The sequence below is a fragment of the Urocitellus parryii genome, chromosome 5, assembly GCF_045843805.1.
Source record: "Urocitellus parryii isolate mUroPar1 chromosome 5, mUroPar1.hap1, whole genome shotgun sequence".
Lineage (NCBI taxonomy): Eukaryota > Metazoa > Chordata > Mammalia > Rodentia > Sciuridae > Urocitellus > Urocitellus parryii.
The window spans coordinates 47,215,303-47,236,005 of NC_135535.1; the positions used below are offsets into that span (position 1 = coordinate 47,215,303).

A 20,703-nucleotide genomic window follows, 5' to 3' on the forward strand; every position below is an offset into this window, starting at 1 on the left:
CAACATTGTGTCAAATTCTCCTGGTTTACCTGTATAGAACACACCTAGTTCTTAAGGAGTTCATTTTTAAATTTTAAGTGAATATTCTCTGCCCTTTCCATTATTCTAGAAATCAAAAATCATCAAAGCATTTAAAAATGTAAAAATTGCTATTAAGTTTCAAAGCCAGGCACAATGGCAAACACCTACAGTCCCAGCTATTTGAGAGGCAGATTCTAAGTTCAAAGACAATCTCAGCGACTCATCATGAAACTCAGCAACTTGGCAAGACCTCATCTGAAAATAAAAAAGAACTAGGAACTGGGGATGCAGCCTAGTGGTAAAACACTCCTGGATTCAATCTCGGGTTTTGTCTTTTTAGTTTTTGTGGTACTGAGGAATCAAACCCAAGGCCTCATACACACTAGGTTAATCATTAAGTGGATCAATTCTATACTGAAAATGCAATCATTCACTTCCATTAAGCATATTTCAAATAGGTTACACAAAGATCATAAGACATAAGAACTAAGTAATTGTTCAAAATTTTAATGCACGCTATGAGAAATGAACTTTTAAATCAACTGAATTGTATGGAAAATGAAACAGCAAATAAATTAGACCCACGTTAAAACAGAAGGTCAGCTAATGTCCACACTTAAGGATATTATGGGCACAGCCAGCCATGGATTCCACAGGTTTCTTCTAAAGGTTGAAATCTTTCGAATAGAACTTTGTTATGAACTGGTCCAGAGATCAACAGCATTTGGGAATGCTTAACAGGGATGATGATCAGGGACACGTTTCCTGTAAGAAAAAACCATACAATTAAGAAAAATGTCAAAGATGAAAAGCATGATGTTAACCAAAGTTTTATACTACATACAGATACCCAGAATTCTAATTTTATTAAAATCATCAGAACTCAAATTTCCTACAAAGGATGTTTCTACCTCTGACTAATATTTTTCAAGTAGCATGTTATTAGAGGCCATTAGAAAATCTGTGGAACGCAAAGGCCTGTGGATATTTGCTACTCTCAACTTCTCATCCAAACACCCTACCTAAGATACACACTCCACACTCTGTCATGTATACCTAAAAAAAAAAAACAACAAAAAAACAAAAAAAGAACATTCTCGAGAAAAAAAGGGTTAATCCATGTTTTTTACTAATACATGTTAGGAAATTTTACTGTATTAGATACAATTACTTTTTTGTGTGTTTTTAATAAGGTTGATGGACCTTTATTTTATTTATTTGTATGTGGTGCTGAGAATCGAATCCAGTGCCTCACACATGCTAGGCAAGCTACAGCCCTAGCCCTAGACACAATTACTTTAACCAGAAGTCCAAAAAATGGCAGGACACTGAAGATTCTAGATGAATCTAGAACCATAACAAAAATATCCCTCACAACTTCTATTCTCTAATGACCACAGAGTAAGGACATATAAGGATCTTTTGAGGAGAAAAGATGGTAAGGATACAGGGAAATTTTTAACTTCGTGATTCAGAAACACTCTTTCTAAAGGCACAAAAAACAGTAAAGAAAAGTAAAAGAACAGACTCAAAGAACATAGTATTAAATTTGGGTCATACAGAAATAAACACCTTCCAACTCAGTAGTTTATAGGCAAACTAGGTTCCTAACCATGTCAAAAAAATTTATTAACCAGTTATCACTGGGCACTAATCTGAAAAGCACATTCTCTGGTGGTTAAGAAAAGAATATGGCAGGTGCAGTGGCATGCACCTGTAATCCCACTGGCTTGGAAGGCTGAGGCAAGAGGATCTTGAGTTCAAAGCCAGGCTCAGCAAAACTGAGGTGCTAGGCAACTCAGTGAGACCCTGTCTCTAAATAAAATACAAAATAAGGCTGGGGATGTAGCTCAGTGGTGGAGCGCCCTGGTACCAAAAAAAAAAAAGAAAAAGAAATATGAAAAATGAGTTTGGCAAAGCTAAAAGTAAAAGTATTCATGTTTCTTTACTGCAAAAATATACGTTTCAAATGTGGTTGAGGACACTGAGTTATTGTGAAGATTTCTATTATGAAGATTTCTATGGGTAGGTTTAGGCTATGTGATCTTGCACCTGAACCTCTCCCACTTCTTCACTTAGTTAAGGAGATACAAATTACCTTGGTTGTCCTACTACCTAAGTGACATCCCTCCCAACCCACTTTTAAATTTTGTTATTGTAAAAAAGTTTCAAATGTAAGTAAAAGTGGATTGTATAACAAATCCTCATACACCTTACCCAGGATTAATAATTTTCTACATCTGTTTATTCCTTCTTTATGTCCTCTGTTGGATGCTCTGCATCTTTCTGAACTTATTATAGGAGTTCTGCAGCACTCAGTTCTTAAAAACTCTTCCCTTATTTACGACATTCACTTGTAGAGACTCAAGCAGTTTCCTGGCTTGAAACCCCTATCTGCCTTCCCTCTTTCTCTCTTTGCATTTCAGACAAAAGAAATTCATTTCTTCAGGCAAAATCCTTGAAATATTTTTTAATTCTCTTTCCTCTCACACCCTGCATCCAACTCATAATTAAAACCCTATTGGTTCTACTTTCAAAATAGATCCACAGTCAATCCCTTCTCATCACCCTTGCCACAATATCCTGGTCCAAACTACTATACTCTCCCATCTCCTTGAACCAATACTAATAGTAAATATGAATGACTAATAACTACTAAGAGCAAGTGAAAATCATTAACTGAATCTTCATCTTTCCCTTTAACCCTTTCCCTTTTTTGTGGGGGGGGGGGGAGGGAGCGGGGGACCACTGAGTAGTGGGGATAAATCACCAAGCTACCTCTCCAGTCCTCACTAAGTTGCTGACGCTGGCCTCAAACCTGCAATCCTTTTGCCTTAGCCTCCTGAGTTGCTACAATTAAAGGTATAAACCACTGGGCTCAGCTTGTCCTTAACCATTTCTATGTGAATGAGATTTTAAAAGAACTTAAGTTGCTAAAAATAAAACCTATAAAGAAACCTTATACAATGTGTGCTTAAAAATGTCTAAATAGAAGTATACCCAGGACAGAAAACAATGGAAGCTTATTCATCCTGGTTAAAAAAAAAAAACAAAAACAAAAACATAGGTTATAGGTTATTATAACACTGCTACCCTTAGCCCCCAAGCTCCCTGATATTTAAATTTTCTAAATCTGGCTCTTTATGTGCCCTTTCAATCCTGAGAAGCTAGCATAGTTGTTCATGCTCCCTTTCCCAAAAGCTTTCCTGACTTAAAATTCTTAAGAATTGAGACTACTTTAAATAACTTAGGGACTCTTTTAACTAGGCAAATATGTTTCTATGTCTCATTAACTAAGGTATCAAGTAAAAGTGCTCCACTTGTCTCAGTGTTAGTAATTTTTTCTAGAAACTAAAAGTGCTCTGATACCTTGGTGCTGCTTTGATGATGTTGTCCACACGTAGAATCACCTCTGCTGCTTCAGCTGCACTCAAAAGAACTTGCCGCTTCACTTGGAAACTTTCTGTGATGCCCAATATTGCCATATCTCCTATGGTACCTTCTTTCATATCTGAAAAGAAAAACTTGTAGTTTAACAACTGAAGTATCAAAACATCTTTAACGATTTATAATAAATAAAATGAAACCTGTTTTAAAAAAACAGTCTAAGATTACAACACCCAACTACTTGATACAGTTAGCAAATTAGTTCATAAAAGAATTCAGGAAAGCCTTTTTAAAAATTAAAAGATCTAGGGACTGGGGTTGTGGTTCAGTGGTAGTGGGCTTGCCTAGCATGCATGAGGCACTGGGTTCAATTCTCAGCACCATATACAAATAAATAAATGTCCTCAAAAAAAAAAAAAAAAATTAAAAGATCTAACCAGGCATACCCATGTTTATAGCAGCACAGTTCACAACAGTTGAATTCTGAAATCGGCCTAGGTATCCATTAACAGATGACTAGATAAAAATAATGCAGTATGTTTAACAATGGAATTTTATTCAACCATAAATAAGAATTCGCAGGTAAATGAATGGAATTTGAGAACATTATGGATGAGGCCTTTGTTCAATTTCCAGTACCACAAAAAAAAGGGGGGGATTCCAATGTCAATTACTGCTAGTTGCAGTGGCGTACACCTGTAATCTCAGTGATTCAGGAGGCCAATGCACAAGGGTGGCATGTTTGAGGCCAGCTTCCACAACACAGCAAGACCCTGTCTCAATATGAAGGAAAAAAAAAAAAAAAAAAAAAAGAACTGGGATGTAGCTCAATGGTAATGCAACTCTGACTTCAATCCCCAGTACCAAAAAAGAGGCACTTCTATTCTATTCAATTACTATTCACCTGTATTAACAGAGGGCAACAATGTCAAAGAACAATTAATTGTACAAAACACTAGGTCACTTACATTAATATTCTCTTTATCTATACCTACATATAAAATTAATGCAGAAAATTTGCTTATTGCTAACTACTATGAAGTCATACACCTGGAAGAAAATTTATAAGTCACCTATCCAACCTTTCATTGTTTCTCAGACAGATGATTAATTGGCTCTCTTATTCAATGACAGGATTATCTACTTTCTAAGATTGTTCCTATAATACGCTGCAAAGCTTATTAGAAATTTTTAATCTGAATTAAATCTGCCTGTTGGCCACTCTTATCTATGGATTAAAGATCTGCCTTCAAGAATGTCTCAATAAGTTTATTATAAAATTAGGTATTAGCTAGAATGACAGTGCATGCCTGTAATCCCAGTGACTCGGGAGGCTGAGACAGAGGATCACAAGCTCAAGACCAGTCTCAGCACTATTTTAAAATTAAAAAAAAAAAATGGACTAGGGATGTGGCTGAGTGATTAAGTGCCCTTAGATTAAATCCAAGGTATCCCCCTACACACCCATCAAAAAAAAGAAAAAGGAGTTTTAAGAAATCATAGTAGATGGGCTAGGGATATAGATCAGTGGTAGTGGTAGAGTACTTGCTTAACAAGGCCCTGGGTTCAATCTCCAGTATCAAAAAGAGAATAGTAGTAGCAGAATTTACACTTATTTCAGAATATGAGCATTATTTATGCATCATTATATACCAAACTAGTTACCAATCTTCTAACTAGTTTTATACTTCCTAGGTTAATGTTGAGAATATAAAGTTAAATATTTCCCCAGATAAGTTACACAAAAGGAACAAAGGAATCTTATACATTTATCATGCAAACTTCTTTTTCTTTTTCCAAAAAAAAGAAAAAACAAACAAACTTGAGATAGACACTTTTGGCAACTACTACAAAAGTTGCACATATTTCTTACCCAGTCCAGCAGTTATATTGCCTTCACTGTGAGCAGCTCGGAGCTGTGCCACCAAATCTGCGCTGTCATAGCCTGCATTGTCAGCTATGATGGTTGGTAACTATGAAATGAAGGAGATAAATTAACTTTACTATACAAAACATTAACTTACTGCTATCTAGAAAGATGGCTTTTTAAAACTACATTTAGAAACAATATAAAATCTGCTTTTAGTTATTGCTCATTAAGGGTATAAAATTCAGAATCAAATTTGAAAATGGTGAATGTTCTTAAAGCCAAGGCAGGCACTGGGGTCGTGGCTCAGCGGTAGAGCACTTGTCTAGCACATGTGAAGCACTGAGTCTGATCCTTTAGCACCATATAAAAATAAATAAAGGTACTCTGTCTACAACTTAAAAAAAAAGCCACGACAGTGACCATTTGCTGTCTAGGATGTAAAATGTACTCATTTAAAAATCATCAATAGCCACAAAATTTAAGTTGAAATTTCTCATTTTTACTAGCTTACCATTCTCAGTGCTTTAGCATAAGACTCCATTGCAACAGCTTCTTTGCCTGGTGTTCTACTGGCAAGCTGTGTCACAGCATGAGCCATCAGCATCTCAGAACAGCCTATGAATAAAAATTCCATTAAAATATTGCTAATGTTATCTTCATGGTACTGAATTATTGACTTCCTTTCAGATATTGCCAAGTGCTTTAAAATTAAGTGCAAAGACCAGGCACAACGGTGCATGCCTGTAAACCCATCTAATTCTGAAGACTAAAACTGAAGAATCACAAGTTGGAGGCCAGCCCAACACACAGAGAGGTCCTGTCTCCAAAAAAAGCAGGGATAGGGATGTAGCTCAGTAGTACAGTACCTCCAGGTTTAACTGCCAGTACTGCAAGTGGGGAGAAAAATTGTAAAAAAAAACCCTAAATGCAAAGATAATACATTTAGTTTCTAAGAACCAAATCATACTTTTATTTCTTAAAGTGTTTAATGTTTTCCAAATTCTTACCTCCTCCATATACTGTTCTAGAATCCTTCACAGTTTGGGCAAGAACACAAAGAGCATCATGCAAAGATCTTTCTGCTTCATCTAAAATTTGTTGAGTGGCACCACGCAAAACAATGGTACAAGCCTCACCTAAAATTAAAACATAATATTCTTATATCATAGTGACAAATTAGTCATAAACGTGAAAATTATGCACTCTATGATTTATGTAGGTGTTGTTTACATTCTTGGATTTTGAAAGCTGATATATTCTGTTACGCATTTCCTTTCCCAACTTATATTCATAGTGATTCTAAAATAGAGAAAACTAAAAGCTGAATATGCACTCTTCATAAAAGGCATAATAAATATGAAGTTTACTTCAAAATATGCTTTTTCAAAACTTTAGGCTTGGGGCTGAGGATATAGCTAAGTTGGTAGAGTGCTTGCCTTGTATGCATAAGGCCCTGGGTTCAATCCTCAGCACTAAAAAAAAAAAAAAAAAAAAAAAAAAAAAAGATTTTAGACTAATAACATTTTCTAGTACTATAGTAACTTTTTTTTCCCACTACAATGGAGCCTAGAAAAAATTTAGGAACCATGAGATACATAACAACAACACACCAAGGGCATAATAACTCACCAAGGGCAACCCCAGAAAAGTGAATTAGTTTATCTTCTCCAATCATGACTTCCTCAATAAGTTTGCAACTTCCAAGCTTCACCAGTTCTGGGTGATCAAAGGTAGAAGCAATTTCTCCACCTATGAACATAAACATTAGATGTGTGTAATAGACTTATAAATAATGTATTAACTACATTTTAAAAACTGATTGCTGGGCTGGGGTTGTGGCTCAGTGGTAGAGCTCTTGCCTAGCATGTATAAGGCTGAGGATTTGATCCTCAGCACCACATAAAAGTAAATAAATTGTGTCCATCTACAACTAAAAAAAAAAAAAAAAACTGATTGCTTACTATATATCAGTTACACTATACACTAATTCTTCACATCAACTGTATGCAACAGGTTAATTATCTGATTTGCACATTGCAAAAAAAGAGGCAGAAAGCTAGGAATGTGGTTCATGGTAGACAGATTGCCTGGCATGTGTGAGGCCCTGGTTTGATCCCCAGCACCACAAACAAAAATAAAACAAAGAAGGCATACAAGTTTAGTGATTTATGTAAAGTTACATGGCTAGTATAAACTGAAGCTGAGGGGCTGGGGATGTGGCTCAAGCGGTAGCGCGCTCGCCTGGCATGTGTGCGGCCCGGGGTTCGATCCTCAGCACCACATACAAACAAAGATGTTGTGTCTGCCGAGAACTAAGAAATAAATATTAAAATTCTCTCTCTCTCTCTTTAAAAAAAAAAAGAATACAACTTAAAAAAAATAAATAAACTGAAGCTGAGATTCATATCCAAGTAGTCTCGCTTCAGACCTGTATGCACGCTGTGGGATACTATTCCCCAAATGTTAAATCAAAAGTTAAAAAAAAATTTACCTTTAAAAGTCTGAACTTAAATTCTAATTCTCTTCTGAATCCAATCCAGAATACTAAATTTTATAAAACAATTTCCCAGGACACAATAAAAAACCTGACCAGATATTTCATTTATGTTAACTATTTTTGGGGACAGAGGGATACCAAGGATTGAACTCTGAGCACTCAACCACTGAGTCATATCCCCAGCCCTATTTTATATTTTATTTAGAGACAGGGCCTGAGTTGCTTAGTGCCGAGCTCTTTGCTGGCGCTGGGTTTGAACTCTCAACCCTCCTGTTTCAACCGTCTAAGCTGCTGGGTAACAGATGTGCGCCACTGCACCTGACTAACTTTGACAAGAATTTCTGAACTGCTTACAATATGGGCCTTTGACAGCTCTAATTCTCACAATAATTGAAATGTCAAAAAGCCCCAGTAAGGCCTAGAAAAGGGAGAAATGCACACTGAGAATTTCCCACAGCAAAACTTACCGAGGTATAAAAAAGAGTGAATTCATTTTAGTTCTTATGTCTTATTTCAAGTTAATTTCCATCTTCCATGCTCTATAAATTTAACTTCAGCTACTTCCTTTCCTGTCCCTGATCAAAGCAAGCTAGTTTTCCATTTCAAAATCCTTTTTTAAAAATTATGTTCTTTCCCTTTTAATAATGTGGATTTCATGTATTATCAATCAAACCTTCTTTTCCTATTTTTTTTCTTTTCTTTTAGGGCAGGGGGCTGGGGTACCAGGGATTGAACCAGGTGCATTTTACTACATCCCTAGACCTTTTTACTTTATCTGCTTATGAGACATTTCTTGACATTTGCAATAACCATTTTCACACACATTGATACTTAGCTCTGATTATGAGGTCAATTTCACAGCCAGAGTTGTGCTTTTTTGCAGTAAATTTTCTTCTGAATATATGTGACAATTTCACGTACTAAGTCCTTATGATATCAATTTGCTCTATGAATTGTGTTATCATCCATATTTCTTATGTCTTTATTTTTTTTAAACATCAGAAATTTATTGGTTGCTCAAAACTTTACATTGATCTTGACATATCATACATTTATTTCAAATGTCTTTATTTTCTTGCACTAGAAGATCAATTACATCAACATGAACATTATAGTTGGTAACTTACACATCAAGTTTACCATGGCTTATAAAGAACTTTAAAAACAGGTAAACCCACTTCCAAGTAATTAACAAAAGGAAAATGTCTCTAGGTCAAAGGAAGATTATGCCTCTCAAATTACTAAAAATGGCTTCATATATCATTCTGAGCCAGGCATGGTGGTGCATGCTTATACTCCCAGCTATCAGAAAGGCTTGAGGCAAAAGAACTGCTAGTTGGAGGCCAGCCCAGCTACTTAGTAATCCAGTCTCAAAATAAAAAAATAAAAAACTAGGGATGCAGGGTTGGGGTGGTGGCTCAGCGGTAGAGTGCTTGCCTAGCATGCACAAGGCCCTGGGTTCAATCCTCAGCACCACATAAAAACAAAATAAAGGTATTGTGTCCAATTACAACCAAAAAAATAAAAAAAAAAACAAAAAAAAAAACTAGGGATGCAGCTTAGTGTTAGAGCATATGCCTAGCAGATATGAGGCCCTCGGTTCAATCTCCAGTGCAGGAAGGAAGGAAGAGAGGGAGGGAGGGGGAAGGAAAAACAAGAAATCATTAAGCATACACTTTCACCATGTTGCTGAACTTTTTATTTCAACATTTATTACTTTCAGAAAAATTTAAAAATTAAGAAAAACTAAGTATACATACTTTACTCTAGCACAAAGTGTTCATTAAAGGTTACTACTGTAACTGTATTACATAGGGTAGAAGCATTCAACTACTCCTTAAGCAATAGTTTGCTTAGACTATATTTAGAAAATTAAACTTATAAACTGGTAAGAAAAAATTTATCTTCAGGGCTGGGGTTGTGGCTCAGTGTAGAGCACTTGCCTAGCAAGTTTGAGGCATTGGGTTTAATTCTCAGCACCACATATAAATAAATGTCTAAAACAAAGGTTAATTAACATCTTAAAAAAGATTTATCTTTAAAATAGTAACACCAACAAAAAAAATCTACAGCCATGGTGAACCTTGTATATAACTTGGCATAGCATTATGGCATTATGCATTATTTTGGCTAAGCATTCCTAAATTAGCTGTAGATTCAAAATATAAACTTTGAACATGAACACAACAGCAAAACTTTTATGTGATGGATCACAGATGCACCAAAATATTGCATAAAATTTCCTTCAGACTGAGTACAAGATGTACATAAAACAAATGACTTTCATGTTTACAACTGGGTCCCATCCTCAAGTTATCTCATTATATATATATACAAATATTCCTAAATCAAAAAATAAAATCCAACATCTAAAGGGCTTCAAAGTCCCAATCAGACAAAAAATATTCAACCTGTATTAAAAATACTGTAACTAGTCAAGTGTGGTGGTGCACACCTACAATCCCAGCAACTTGGGGAAGACTCTGGCTCAAAATTAAAAATAAAAAGGGCATGGGATGCAACTCAGCAGTTAAAAGTAACTAAATTACAAACTTCCAAAAGTATAAATGAGATTTCAGAATAACTCTTCAATAAGATTTCAGAATAACTCTAAAACTCTAAACTCCTTACAGGGATTTCTTCATATTTTCAACAATGAATCACATATAGTAATGTTCAATAAATCTGAGTGACTATTATGTTTATTAGAAATTACAGTAGAAGGGGTAGAGAGAGAAAAGGGGAGGGGAGGGGAGGGGAGGGGAGGGGGGATAGTAGACAATAGGACAGACAGCAGAATACATCAGACACTAGAAAGGCAATATGTCAATCAATGGAAGGGTAACTGATGTGATACAGCAATTTGTATACGGGGTAAAAGCGGGAGTTCATAATCCACTTGAATCAAACCGTGTAATATGATGTATTAAGAACTATGTAATGTTATGAACGACCAAAAAAAAAAAAAACTAATGCCTCTTATACATACCTGTAACAAGGGCCAGGCGCTCTACACCTGCAAAATCTGCATGCTCAATAGCCATGACACCAGCAGCACCAAAAAGCTGTTCAGGATAATTATAAATTAATTGTCTGCAAATAAAACATATAAAACATTATGCTCAAAACTTCTGTTTCACAAAACAAGCTAAAAAGAATGCAGATATTTTTTACCAGACACACAAATTAGAACAAGTTACCATTTCTCACTTATCCCAGCAAGATGGGAGGCTAAAATAGGATTGTCAAGTTCAAAGCTAGACTTAGCAACTTGAGACTCTGTCTCAAAAATAAAAAGGTCTGGGAACATGGCTTAGTGGTTGGGCGCCCCTTAGTTCAATCCCCAGTACAAAACAAAACGAAAACAAAAAAAAAAAAAAAGAAAGAAAGAAAGAAAATGTGTTAATTTAGCAGAAAAGCATCAAAAACCTTATTGATGTCCATATACGTTAACTCCTGGTAATCTACAGCAATAAAATTTAAATGTTAAAGAATTTTTTATGTGATTTCATTTTTCCACACTTCAGTTATTCATGGTCAATTGAGGCCCAAAAATAAAACCAATAGTTTGGTTCTAAATAGCCTACTAAAATCTTGCATTGTCCTTCTTTGTCTTGCCCAGAATGTGAATCACACCTTTGTCCCATGTCTCCACAATGTTTTCTACCTGTCTTTAGTCACTTAGTAGCCATCTAGGTTATTAAATCAACAATCAGGATATCTCTATATAAGTAACCCTGACATCGCAGTCAAACATTAAGGCACAATGCCTAAGTCACTTCATCTCAAACATAAGTACTGTTATCATAAATCTCACATCATCACAAGAAAGATAAGTACAGTACAATGAGGTACTGAGAGAGGGCAATCAAGAACACCTTCACATAACATGTGAAAGTACGGTTTAACTGTCTTACTTTATTATTGTTGTATTAAGTGTTGTTAATCTCATACTGTGCCTAATTCGTAAATTAAACTTCATCCCAAACATGTAATGAAAAAACCGAAAACCAAGAAACAGTATCTAAAGGGTTTAGTACTATCCATAGTTTCAAGCATCCTCTAGGGGTCTATGAATATATCCAACGCCGAGCAGGGGCGACTACTGTACAATGTTCTTCATCTGTGCCACACCAAGTCAGCCAAGAAAGTAAAGATTAAATGTGAGTGACTTCTATGCCTGCTAAGAGTATGTGGAAATCACATCTAATTATGAAAATCTATAATATTAAAAATATGTACTGTAACTAGGCACAGTACTCCTATAATCAGAGACCAAGGAGGCTGAAGCAGAAGGATACCAAGTCCAATATCAGCCTAGACAATTTTGTGAGACTCTCAGCAACTTAGGAAGAACTTGTCTCAAAATTTAAGAAAGGACTGGGGATGTAGCTCAGTTATAAGGGTTCAATTCCCAGTACCAAAAAAGATTAATTCAATATGAAATACTTCCATAATTTTTGTGAAAAAAAATCATTTTTTACATTAAAAATACCATCAATGAGCTGGGGATATAGCTCAGTTGGTAGAGTGCTTGCCTTGCATGCACTAGGCCCTGGGTTCAATCCCTAGCACCCAAAGAAAAGTATCATTAACACATACAAACACAGACCTGTTAATAAAGCAGTTTATTCCATGCTTAAGAATACGTTCAACTTTCTCCTTCATTTTTTCCTTTTCCGCATGTTCAATTTCTGCAACCTTTGCTGTAGAATCAACTCTTACCCGGGAACCAAATATCTAAAACAAAGAAACACACATCAGTACATATACACAGCATCAGTTTTATTAATCTTTTTAAGTCCCACTGCATATTTCAACATTTTTATGTACTATCAAAAACTATGTATAAACCAGGCATGGTGGTATGTATAATCCCAATGGCTCAAGAGGCTGAGGCAGGAGGATCCCAAGTTCAAAGCCAGCCTCAGCAAAAGCGAGGCGCTAAGCAGCTCAGAGACACCATGTCTCTAAATACAGAAAAGTACATGTGTGTATATATTCATACACACATTTTAAGCTTTTTAAAGCATCTGATTCCCAGCCTGAGTTTATAGCAACCAGCAATTACAACTTCAAGAAAAATAGTTACATACCTTTATTTTGTCTGTATCCATTCCAGTGTTTGCAATAAGAATTTTTGCATTTTCAATTCGCTTTGGTTGATTTACTCCAATTTTTTTATCCAATAGGAATCCTACAATAAACATAATAGTATTAAAAGGCTTCATTTATGAAATGACTAATTCAAGGAATTTATTCAAGTTCAATTTACCAAGCTCCTAGAACCTACAAACCATCCCATTAGAAAAATGATCAAAAAAATCAATTTAGTGGGTTATTTAAATTACAAAAAAACATCAGAGCACAGCACAGACAGTAAAAGGTAAACCTAAAACTTTGAAGCTAGTGAAATTTAAAAATAATGGATAAGAGATGAGTTGGATAAACTTGTCCAATCATGTCCCTGATGCATACTGATTTACAGTTAAGCATCAAGCATAAATACACATCTGTCAAACAGAAATAGAATCAGAAAAAGAAATACTAGCTACTAACCTAGCTGTGGAGATTTGGTACCATCATATATATGAACTCAGTACTGCTTATCTTTCCAGGCTTCTTTGAAATGAATGCATAAGAAACTTTTCCCTTATTGAGTTTTCTGCTCTTTTCAGTCAAACTATTCACTCAATGGGTCATCATCACAAGGATTAAAGAACTACAATTCCTATTGCACTGCCTGGCAGACAACACAGAACAGCAGGTGCTTGTGCTACTATCCTTTTTTTCCCCCTCCTTCTAACCTTGTTTTAAATAGAATTCCACTACTTATCAGGTCCTGTTAAGAAATACTGGACAATTACAGAACAAAAGTAACAAAAACAGCATGGTACTGGCACCAAAAAAGGCATGGAGACCAGTGGTACAGAACAGAAGACACAGAGACAAAATAAGTAAATACATAAATACAGTTATCTCTTACTAGACAAAGGCGCCAAAAACATACATTGAAGAAAAGATAGTCTCTTCAACAAATAGTGCTGGGAAAACTGGAAATCCATATGCAGCAAAATGAAATTAAGCCCCCATCTCTCACTATGCACAAAACTCAACTCAAAGTGGATCAAGGACCTAGGAACTAGACAAGAGACCTTGTACCTAACAGAAGAAAAAATAGACCCAAATCTTCATCATGTCTGATTAGGCCCTGACTTCCTTTACAAGTGTCCTAAAGCACAAGAAATAAAAGCAAGAATCAATAAATGGTTGCATGCACAAGGTCCTGGGATGGATTCAAACTAAAAAATTGCTTCTCCACAAAAGAAACCATCAGTGAGGTGAAGAGAGAGCCTACAGAATGGGAGCAAATTTCTACCACACACACACTATCAGGTAGAGCACTAATCTCCAGGATATATAAAGAACTCAAAAAACTTAACACCAAAAAAACAAATAGCCCAAACAATAAATGAGCTAAGGAACTGAACAGACACTCTCAGAAGATATACAATTGATCAATAAATACATTAAAAAAAAAAAACTCACTCCAGTCAAAATGGCAATTATCAAGAATACAAGCAACAATAACTATTGGCGAGTACGTGGGGGAAAAGGCACACTCGTACATTGCTGGTGGGACTGCAAATTGGTACAATTAATTTGTAGGAGATTCCTTAGAAAACTTGTAATGGAACCACTATTTGACCCAGCTATCCACTCGTGGGTCTATACTCAAAGGACTTAAAAATAGCATACTACAGTGATGCAGCCACATCAATGTTAATAGCAGCTCAATTCACAATAGCTAAATTGTGGAAGCAACCTAGATGCCCTTCAATAGATGAATAGATAAAGAAACTGTGGTATATACATACACAATGGAATATTGCTCAGTACTAAAAGAGAATAAAATCATGGCATTTGCAGATAAATGGATGGAGTTAGAGAACATCATGCTAAGTGAAGTCAATCCCCAAATACCAAAGGCTGAATGTTTTCTCTGATAAGTAGATATTAATCTATAATGAGGTGGGCGGGGGAGTGCGCCCATGGGAGGAATGAAGGAACTTTGAATAGGGCAAAGGGGAGGGGGGAAAGGGGAAGCATGGGGGTAGGAAAGATGGTGGAATGAGACGGACATCATTACCCTAGGTACATGTATGATGACACAAATGGTGTCAACCAGATACATAAAAAATCATACTCCATTTGTATATTATAAATCAAAATACATTCTGCGGTCATGTATAACTAATTAGAATTACAAAAAAAATACTAGTCCTTACATATAAAATGCAATTTAAAAATATTTTTTATTTTTTTGATTCTTTTTTTATTATTAGTTGTTCGAAACATTACAAAGCTCTTGACATCATATTTCATACATTTGATTCAAGCAGATTATTTTTTAAAGTAATAATTTTCTTCTTCCCTGTAGGAGAATGCCTACATCTTCTATATAATATTTTGAGAAGCAAATACAACGTGAAGTTGCTTTTTAACACTATGCTAAACTGTACCCTCTAGTAAGGGCAATGGCACATGCCTATAATCCTAGTCATACAGGAGGATCCCAATATAAAGGTCAGCCTTTATATAAAGGTCAATATAAAGGTCAATATAAAGGCAATTAGCTTAACCCTGCCTCAAAAAATAAGGACGACTGAGGATGTACCTCAGCGGTTAAGTACCCCTGGGTTGAATCCCCAGTATCAAAAATAAATAAATAGACAGCTCTATAAATCCTATCTCTCAGAACATAAACCACATAGATTTGTCAGTTAAAGGATCTTCTTAAAACAAGAAGGAACACTTCCTCAGTAACCTGCTAACTACTAAATGGTCTGACTTATCCAGATCCCTCCTGGATGATACACGTAATACTAGAAAAAGTGCTATTTGAGAGTAGCTAATTTTCAGCAAAAGAAAATTACAATTACTCAGGGACTGGGGTTGTGGCTCAGTGGTAGAGCGCTTGCCTAGCATGTGTGAAGCACTGGGTTTGATTCTCAGCACCACATACAAATAAATACAATAAAGGTCCATCAAAAAATTTAAAAAAATTCTAACTACTCTTCACTAGACTGCAAATAATTTCATGGTACAAAGTGAAATCTAGAAGTTATCAGAAAAATGCAGGGATGGTATAAGAAGATGACGTACACTGTCAGTTTTTAACAAATAGATTAAAATGAAAAATGGTTGCAATGTATATGTCCTCAAAGTTAAGTTTTCTGGCTCTGTAAATTGTCACAAATTCCCATTAACTAAAATCAAGACTCATTCAGTATTCAGCCTCTCAGAAGCTTATCCAAACTTCTTTCCCATACATACCTTCATCTAAATAAGAATCTGCCAGACTCCCTCCTAGCTTCTTGATGACATGAATCGCCTCCAGATTACCAGAACCTTTCAGTCTGAGAACAGCTTCTACAGCTAATTTGGTAAAGTGATCTTTGTGATGAGTAAGAAGTTTTGAGGACAATGTTGTTCCTGCAATATTCATTAAATCTTGACGGAACTTAACTTCATCAGAACTAAATAAAAAGCAATCAAAGAAACAAAAAGAAAACCAACCCTGTTATTAAAATGTTTGCTCACAGTAAACAACCCTATTTTACTTTTCAAAGTTTATCTAGATAGCCATTAATCCATAGATATTTTTACCCTAGCCAGGTCTCCAAAATTCACAGGAAAAGACTAAACCTCTCTCCAATAATCCAGAGAAGTGAATTAAAGGGTACGTTTTCTCCACCAAACTGCCCAAGGGGGCAGGAATGGAGGGAAAATCAGAAGAATATTAAATGTACTGGGTGCGGTGGCACACGCCCATAATCACAGTGGCTCAGGAGGCTGAGATGGGTATACTGAGTTCAAAGCCAGCCTCAGCAAAATCGAGGGGCACAGTCTCTAAATAAAATACAAGAGGGTTGGGGATGTGCCCCTTAGTTAGATCCCCAGGGCACTCACACATACACACACACACACCACACACACACAAATCAAATGTTGCCAAGAGCATGGGGAAAAAAGCATTATCACACAATTAGTGTACTGGGAGTATAAATAAAATTTTTTGAACATTTATTTGGTAATGTACATAAAATGCCTTAAAACATGTACTCACCTTTGGACCCAGCAATTGTATAAACAAGTTCCTGGATAACACGTCTGTCACATTATTTTATAACTAAAATTATCAAGAACAGAAATCTCCAACCATAAATAGGTTAAGGAAATTCCATTAGTTCTATATGCAAACGTTTAACTCTATTAAAAGTAACATTGCAGAGATTACTAACACTTAAGAAATGTAATTGTTATCCAACTAGTTTAAAAAGATGCTAACAGACCCTCTACACGATGTATTTGGGGTTTGGGGGCATTTTTATTTTTTATTACATGCAAAAAGACTAGAAACACAAACTTTCACTTTGGTGGCTGTCTCTGGAGGCTGATGTGGATCTGACTGGTGGGTGGAGTGAAGCAGAATCATACTTGTGTATGCTTTTCAGCATTCTTTAGGCTAGAATTTTAGAACTGTAGTATTTTGGTATACCAACCCGTGATCAACAGCAGAACTCAACAGAGCTTCTCTTGCAGCCTTTGTGGCTTCTCTCCAACCCGCAATAATGGTCTGTGGATGAATCTTTTTTGCAATTAAAGATTCTGCTTCCTATTAATAAACAGTTATACAAATAATAGTTACAAAGGACTTAATCATTTATTCAAAACCATAGTAACAAATAACAAGGCCAGAGTTCTCAGTTGCTCTTACCCTTAGTAATTCTGCTGCTAAAACAGTAACAGAGGTAGTGCCATCACCAACTTCATCATCTTGAACCCTTGACATATCTAGAAAGAAAAGTGTTAAAATTATTTCTCTGTAGCTTACTAAGTTATACAAAAATACCCACTACCAATCTACTCTCACTAACATAGATTCCTCACCTGACAAATTTGGGGAAGCTTTTAGGTCTGAAATAAAAAAATTTTTACCACTGTTATGGTATGATTATGCCCCCCCACCCCGAGTTCATGTGCTGGAAACATAAATCCCCAATCTCTCTCTTGTGATGCTTACCAGCATGTTATATCAAAGCAGAAGGTCCAGACATGGTTCCCAGACCTTGGATTTTCTAGCCTCTAGACCCATGAGCCAAATGAAATTCTATTGTTTATAAATTACTCAATCTGTGGTTTCTCTTATAACAGCACAAAATGAACTAAGATAATCACCAACAATTACATGGCTCTTCTGAAACTGTATTTTAATAGTAACAATCAATTAAAAAGTGTTGAGTATCAGTCAACACAACCTATTAGAAAACATCATTTCAAAATGTTAACCAAATAGTATTATCTTCAGACTCACCAACTAAAACTTTAGCTGCTGGATTGTCAACACCAATATTTTTCAGAATAGTGGCACCATCATTGGTTACCATGAGAGAGGCATCTCGTCCACTACTTAAAAGAATTTTGTCCTAAAGAGAACATATTTATTTCAAGTTAAGATATAAATACACCTTCAAGAATGCATGAATCAATCAGTATACTCAGCAGTATACTGCTGACATGTAAATACCTCGGATAGCTACTGGCCATCAAATGTTTCCAAAGCATATACCCCACTATCATATCTTCATTATCTATCCCCAGAGGCATTAGAAATACAAGGAGAATCAGACCTCCCTAGATTTGTTTTAGCTCTGTGATAGAAAACAATGGAAACAATAGAAGCGTCCATCAAGTAAAGTTATAATCAAGCTACAGAATACTATTTGACAGTTAAAGAGGAGATGGTGTATCTACTTACTCTGAAAGGAATTTAAAAGAGTAATTACAGAAAAAGTACACACAAACAGCATGTATGTATGTTATGTCAGAACATAACAGGAAAATACTGAAAAAATGGACATACAAATAACACTGGTTGCCACCAGGGAAAGGCATGGAACTGGAGATAATGATCCAGGACGTATTTTGTTCTTAGCAAAAAAGAACGTACCACTTATAAAATTTAAGTCTTAAAAGATTTTTTAAAAAGTTACTAACTATATCTCCAATAAGAGCTTTAGAAAATATTAAAATTTCAAGACCCTATCTCAAAACAAAAAAATTTGTTATTTTTGCTTACCATGCCCTTGGGTCCCAACGTGCTCTTCACCAAATCTCCAATGGCGATGGCACCAATAAATGATGACTGAAATGAAAATCTGAGACTGTCAGAATTTTGATCATAGAAAAAAAATACAATTGTATTTTTATAAGAACAAGGGAGAATGGGCTTACCAGACGAGCTGTCTCCGCTCTCTCTTCATCAGCTCCAGCCTTGAAGATGTTAACAGGTGCAAGGGAAAGGGATGCCTAAAAAAGAAAATCAAGAATACGGATGCTCTTTATTTTTTGGTACCAGGGTTGAACCCAGGGGCACTTAACTACTGGGTCATATCCCCAACCCTTTTTATTCTGACCAGGATCTCGGCAAGTTTCTTAGGGTCTCTAAATTGCTTAAGATATCTTTGAACCTGTGATCCTCCTGCCTCAGCCTCCAGAGCTACTGTAATTACAAGCTTGCTCACTGTGGATGAATACCCATACTCTCTAACAATATATATTTTAGTGCCTTCCAATACATATAGAAAGAAGTAGGCATCTTAAGAGAATATTCATTTACAGTAATTTTAAAACAAATTAAGCATCTATCATCAAGGACTTACATGAGGACGCCAAGTATAAATAGTAAAGTCAGAGAAATCGAGTGTCTGGGCAAACTAGCGACAATATTAACTTAAGGACGAGTAGTGAGAGGGTGTAAGGCTACCCGTTCGACAACGGCCAGGAGGGCGCCCTCCATCTTCCACCCTAGGGCGGCTCCTTCACGGCCCTCCAGACTCCGCCTCCAGGAGGAGGGCGGTGCTGTGCGGGCACTAGAAACTTCTTCGCTAGGGACAAGACCCGAGTCTCGTAGTCCCCAGACTGTTGAAAGGCCGAACAGAAAAAGGACTCCTCATTAGGCCCACTCCTCCTTCCCGCCCGCATGGAGGAATCTACCGGCTGAACCCGCGCAGGCCTCACGCCGCGACTCGCGCCATGTGCGGTAGGCCCAGAAGACAGGGCAGCCCGCGACTCTGAGAACACGGAGGGAGCAGCGGTGTTGCGGGGCACGGCGGGGCTGGGACAGGGGTAGGAGGTAGAGAGCAGGAGGCCAGGCTCACCATGGTTCCGAGGAGTTCGGCACACAAGCAAATCCCTCACGCGCCCGGCAGCCAGCAGGGAAAAGGAAGCCGGAAGTGACGAAGACGCTTTATCGCAGGGGGCGGGGCCCAGCTGCGCACCGCTACGGCCTGCAGCCGCTGCCGCCGCCAGAGCATCTCCTAGAGTTGCCTCACCGGCCGGAAACGTAGCTCTTCAGTGGGAGGGCGGGGCATCGGCTCGCACTCCGCCACTGCTGCGCCTACCGCTCCGGATGAGGAAGGGGCGGGACGGTTTGAGCTTGAATTTGCGAAGAACAAAGAGACGCCGCTCCACAGGGATTGCCACAGCAACGGAGTTCCACCTCACATCTTTAATTTTTCTATTTTAAAATTTAATCTTTAAGACGGACATTTTGGCTCGTGCCTACAATCCAGCGACTCCGGAGGTTGAGGCTGGAGGCTCGCGAGTTCTAGGCCAGCCTTGACAACTTAGCCAGGCCCTGTCTTTAAAATTTAAAAAGGACGGGGGCAGTATCTCGACGGAAAAACGCCTCTGAGGGTTCAATCTTCAGTAATGCAAAAAATATTTAATCTTTAAAATTTTGTATTAAAGTCATATGTATAGTTTCAAATATTTTATACTAATAATGAAAAACAATTGAACTTATTGTTTCTTCTTCCCAGAAGCAGCCACTTTTAATTTTTTTTTTGGGGGGGGCGATATT

At 36.8% G+C, this 20,703-nt stretch overlaps 1 protein-coding gene across 1 annotated transcript; it reads right to left on the minus strand.

Moving 5' to 3' along the window:
- Positions 1 to 512: 512 nt before the first annotated feature.
- Positions 513 to 20,350, minus strand: Cct2 (chaperonin containing TCP1 subunit 2). The gene is made up of 16 exons (XM_026386637.2): positions 20,000 to 20,350; positions 19,074 to 19,148; positions 18,919 to 18,984; positions 18,154 to 18,265; positions 17,557 to 17,633; positions 17,342 to 17,454; positions 16,113 to 16,315; positions 12,872 to 12,972; positions 12,388 to 12,515; positions 10,765 to 10,868; positions 6,908 to 7,027; positions 6,286 to 6,414; positions 5,790 to 5,893; positions 5,282 to 5,381; positions 3,391 to 3,532; positions 513 to 786 (listed from the first exon to the last, which is right to left on the minus strand). The coding sequence occupies exons 1-16, from the start codon at positions 20,000 to 20,002 to the stop codon at positions 756 to 758; spliced, it is 1,608 nt and encodes a 535-aa protein (XP_026242422.1). The 5' UTR covers positions 20,003 to 20,350; the 3' UTR covers positions 513 to 755.
- Between the last annotated feature and the right edge of the window lie 353 nt (positions 20,351 to 20,703).

Coding starts and splice junctions, on each gene's coding strand:
- Cct2 (XM_026386637.2), bottom strand. Junction 16,316..17,341: donor AGTTCTGCTGTTGATCACGG/GTTGGTATACCA, acceptor CTTTTTATTTAG/TTCTGATGAAGTTAAGTTCC. Junction 6,415..6,907: donor CTTTTCTGGGGTTGCCCTTG/GTGAGTTATTAT, acceptor TTTTAATTTTAG/GTGAGGCTTGTACCATTGTT.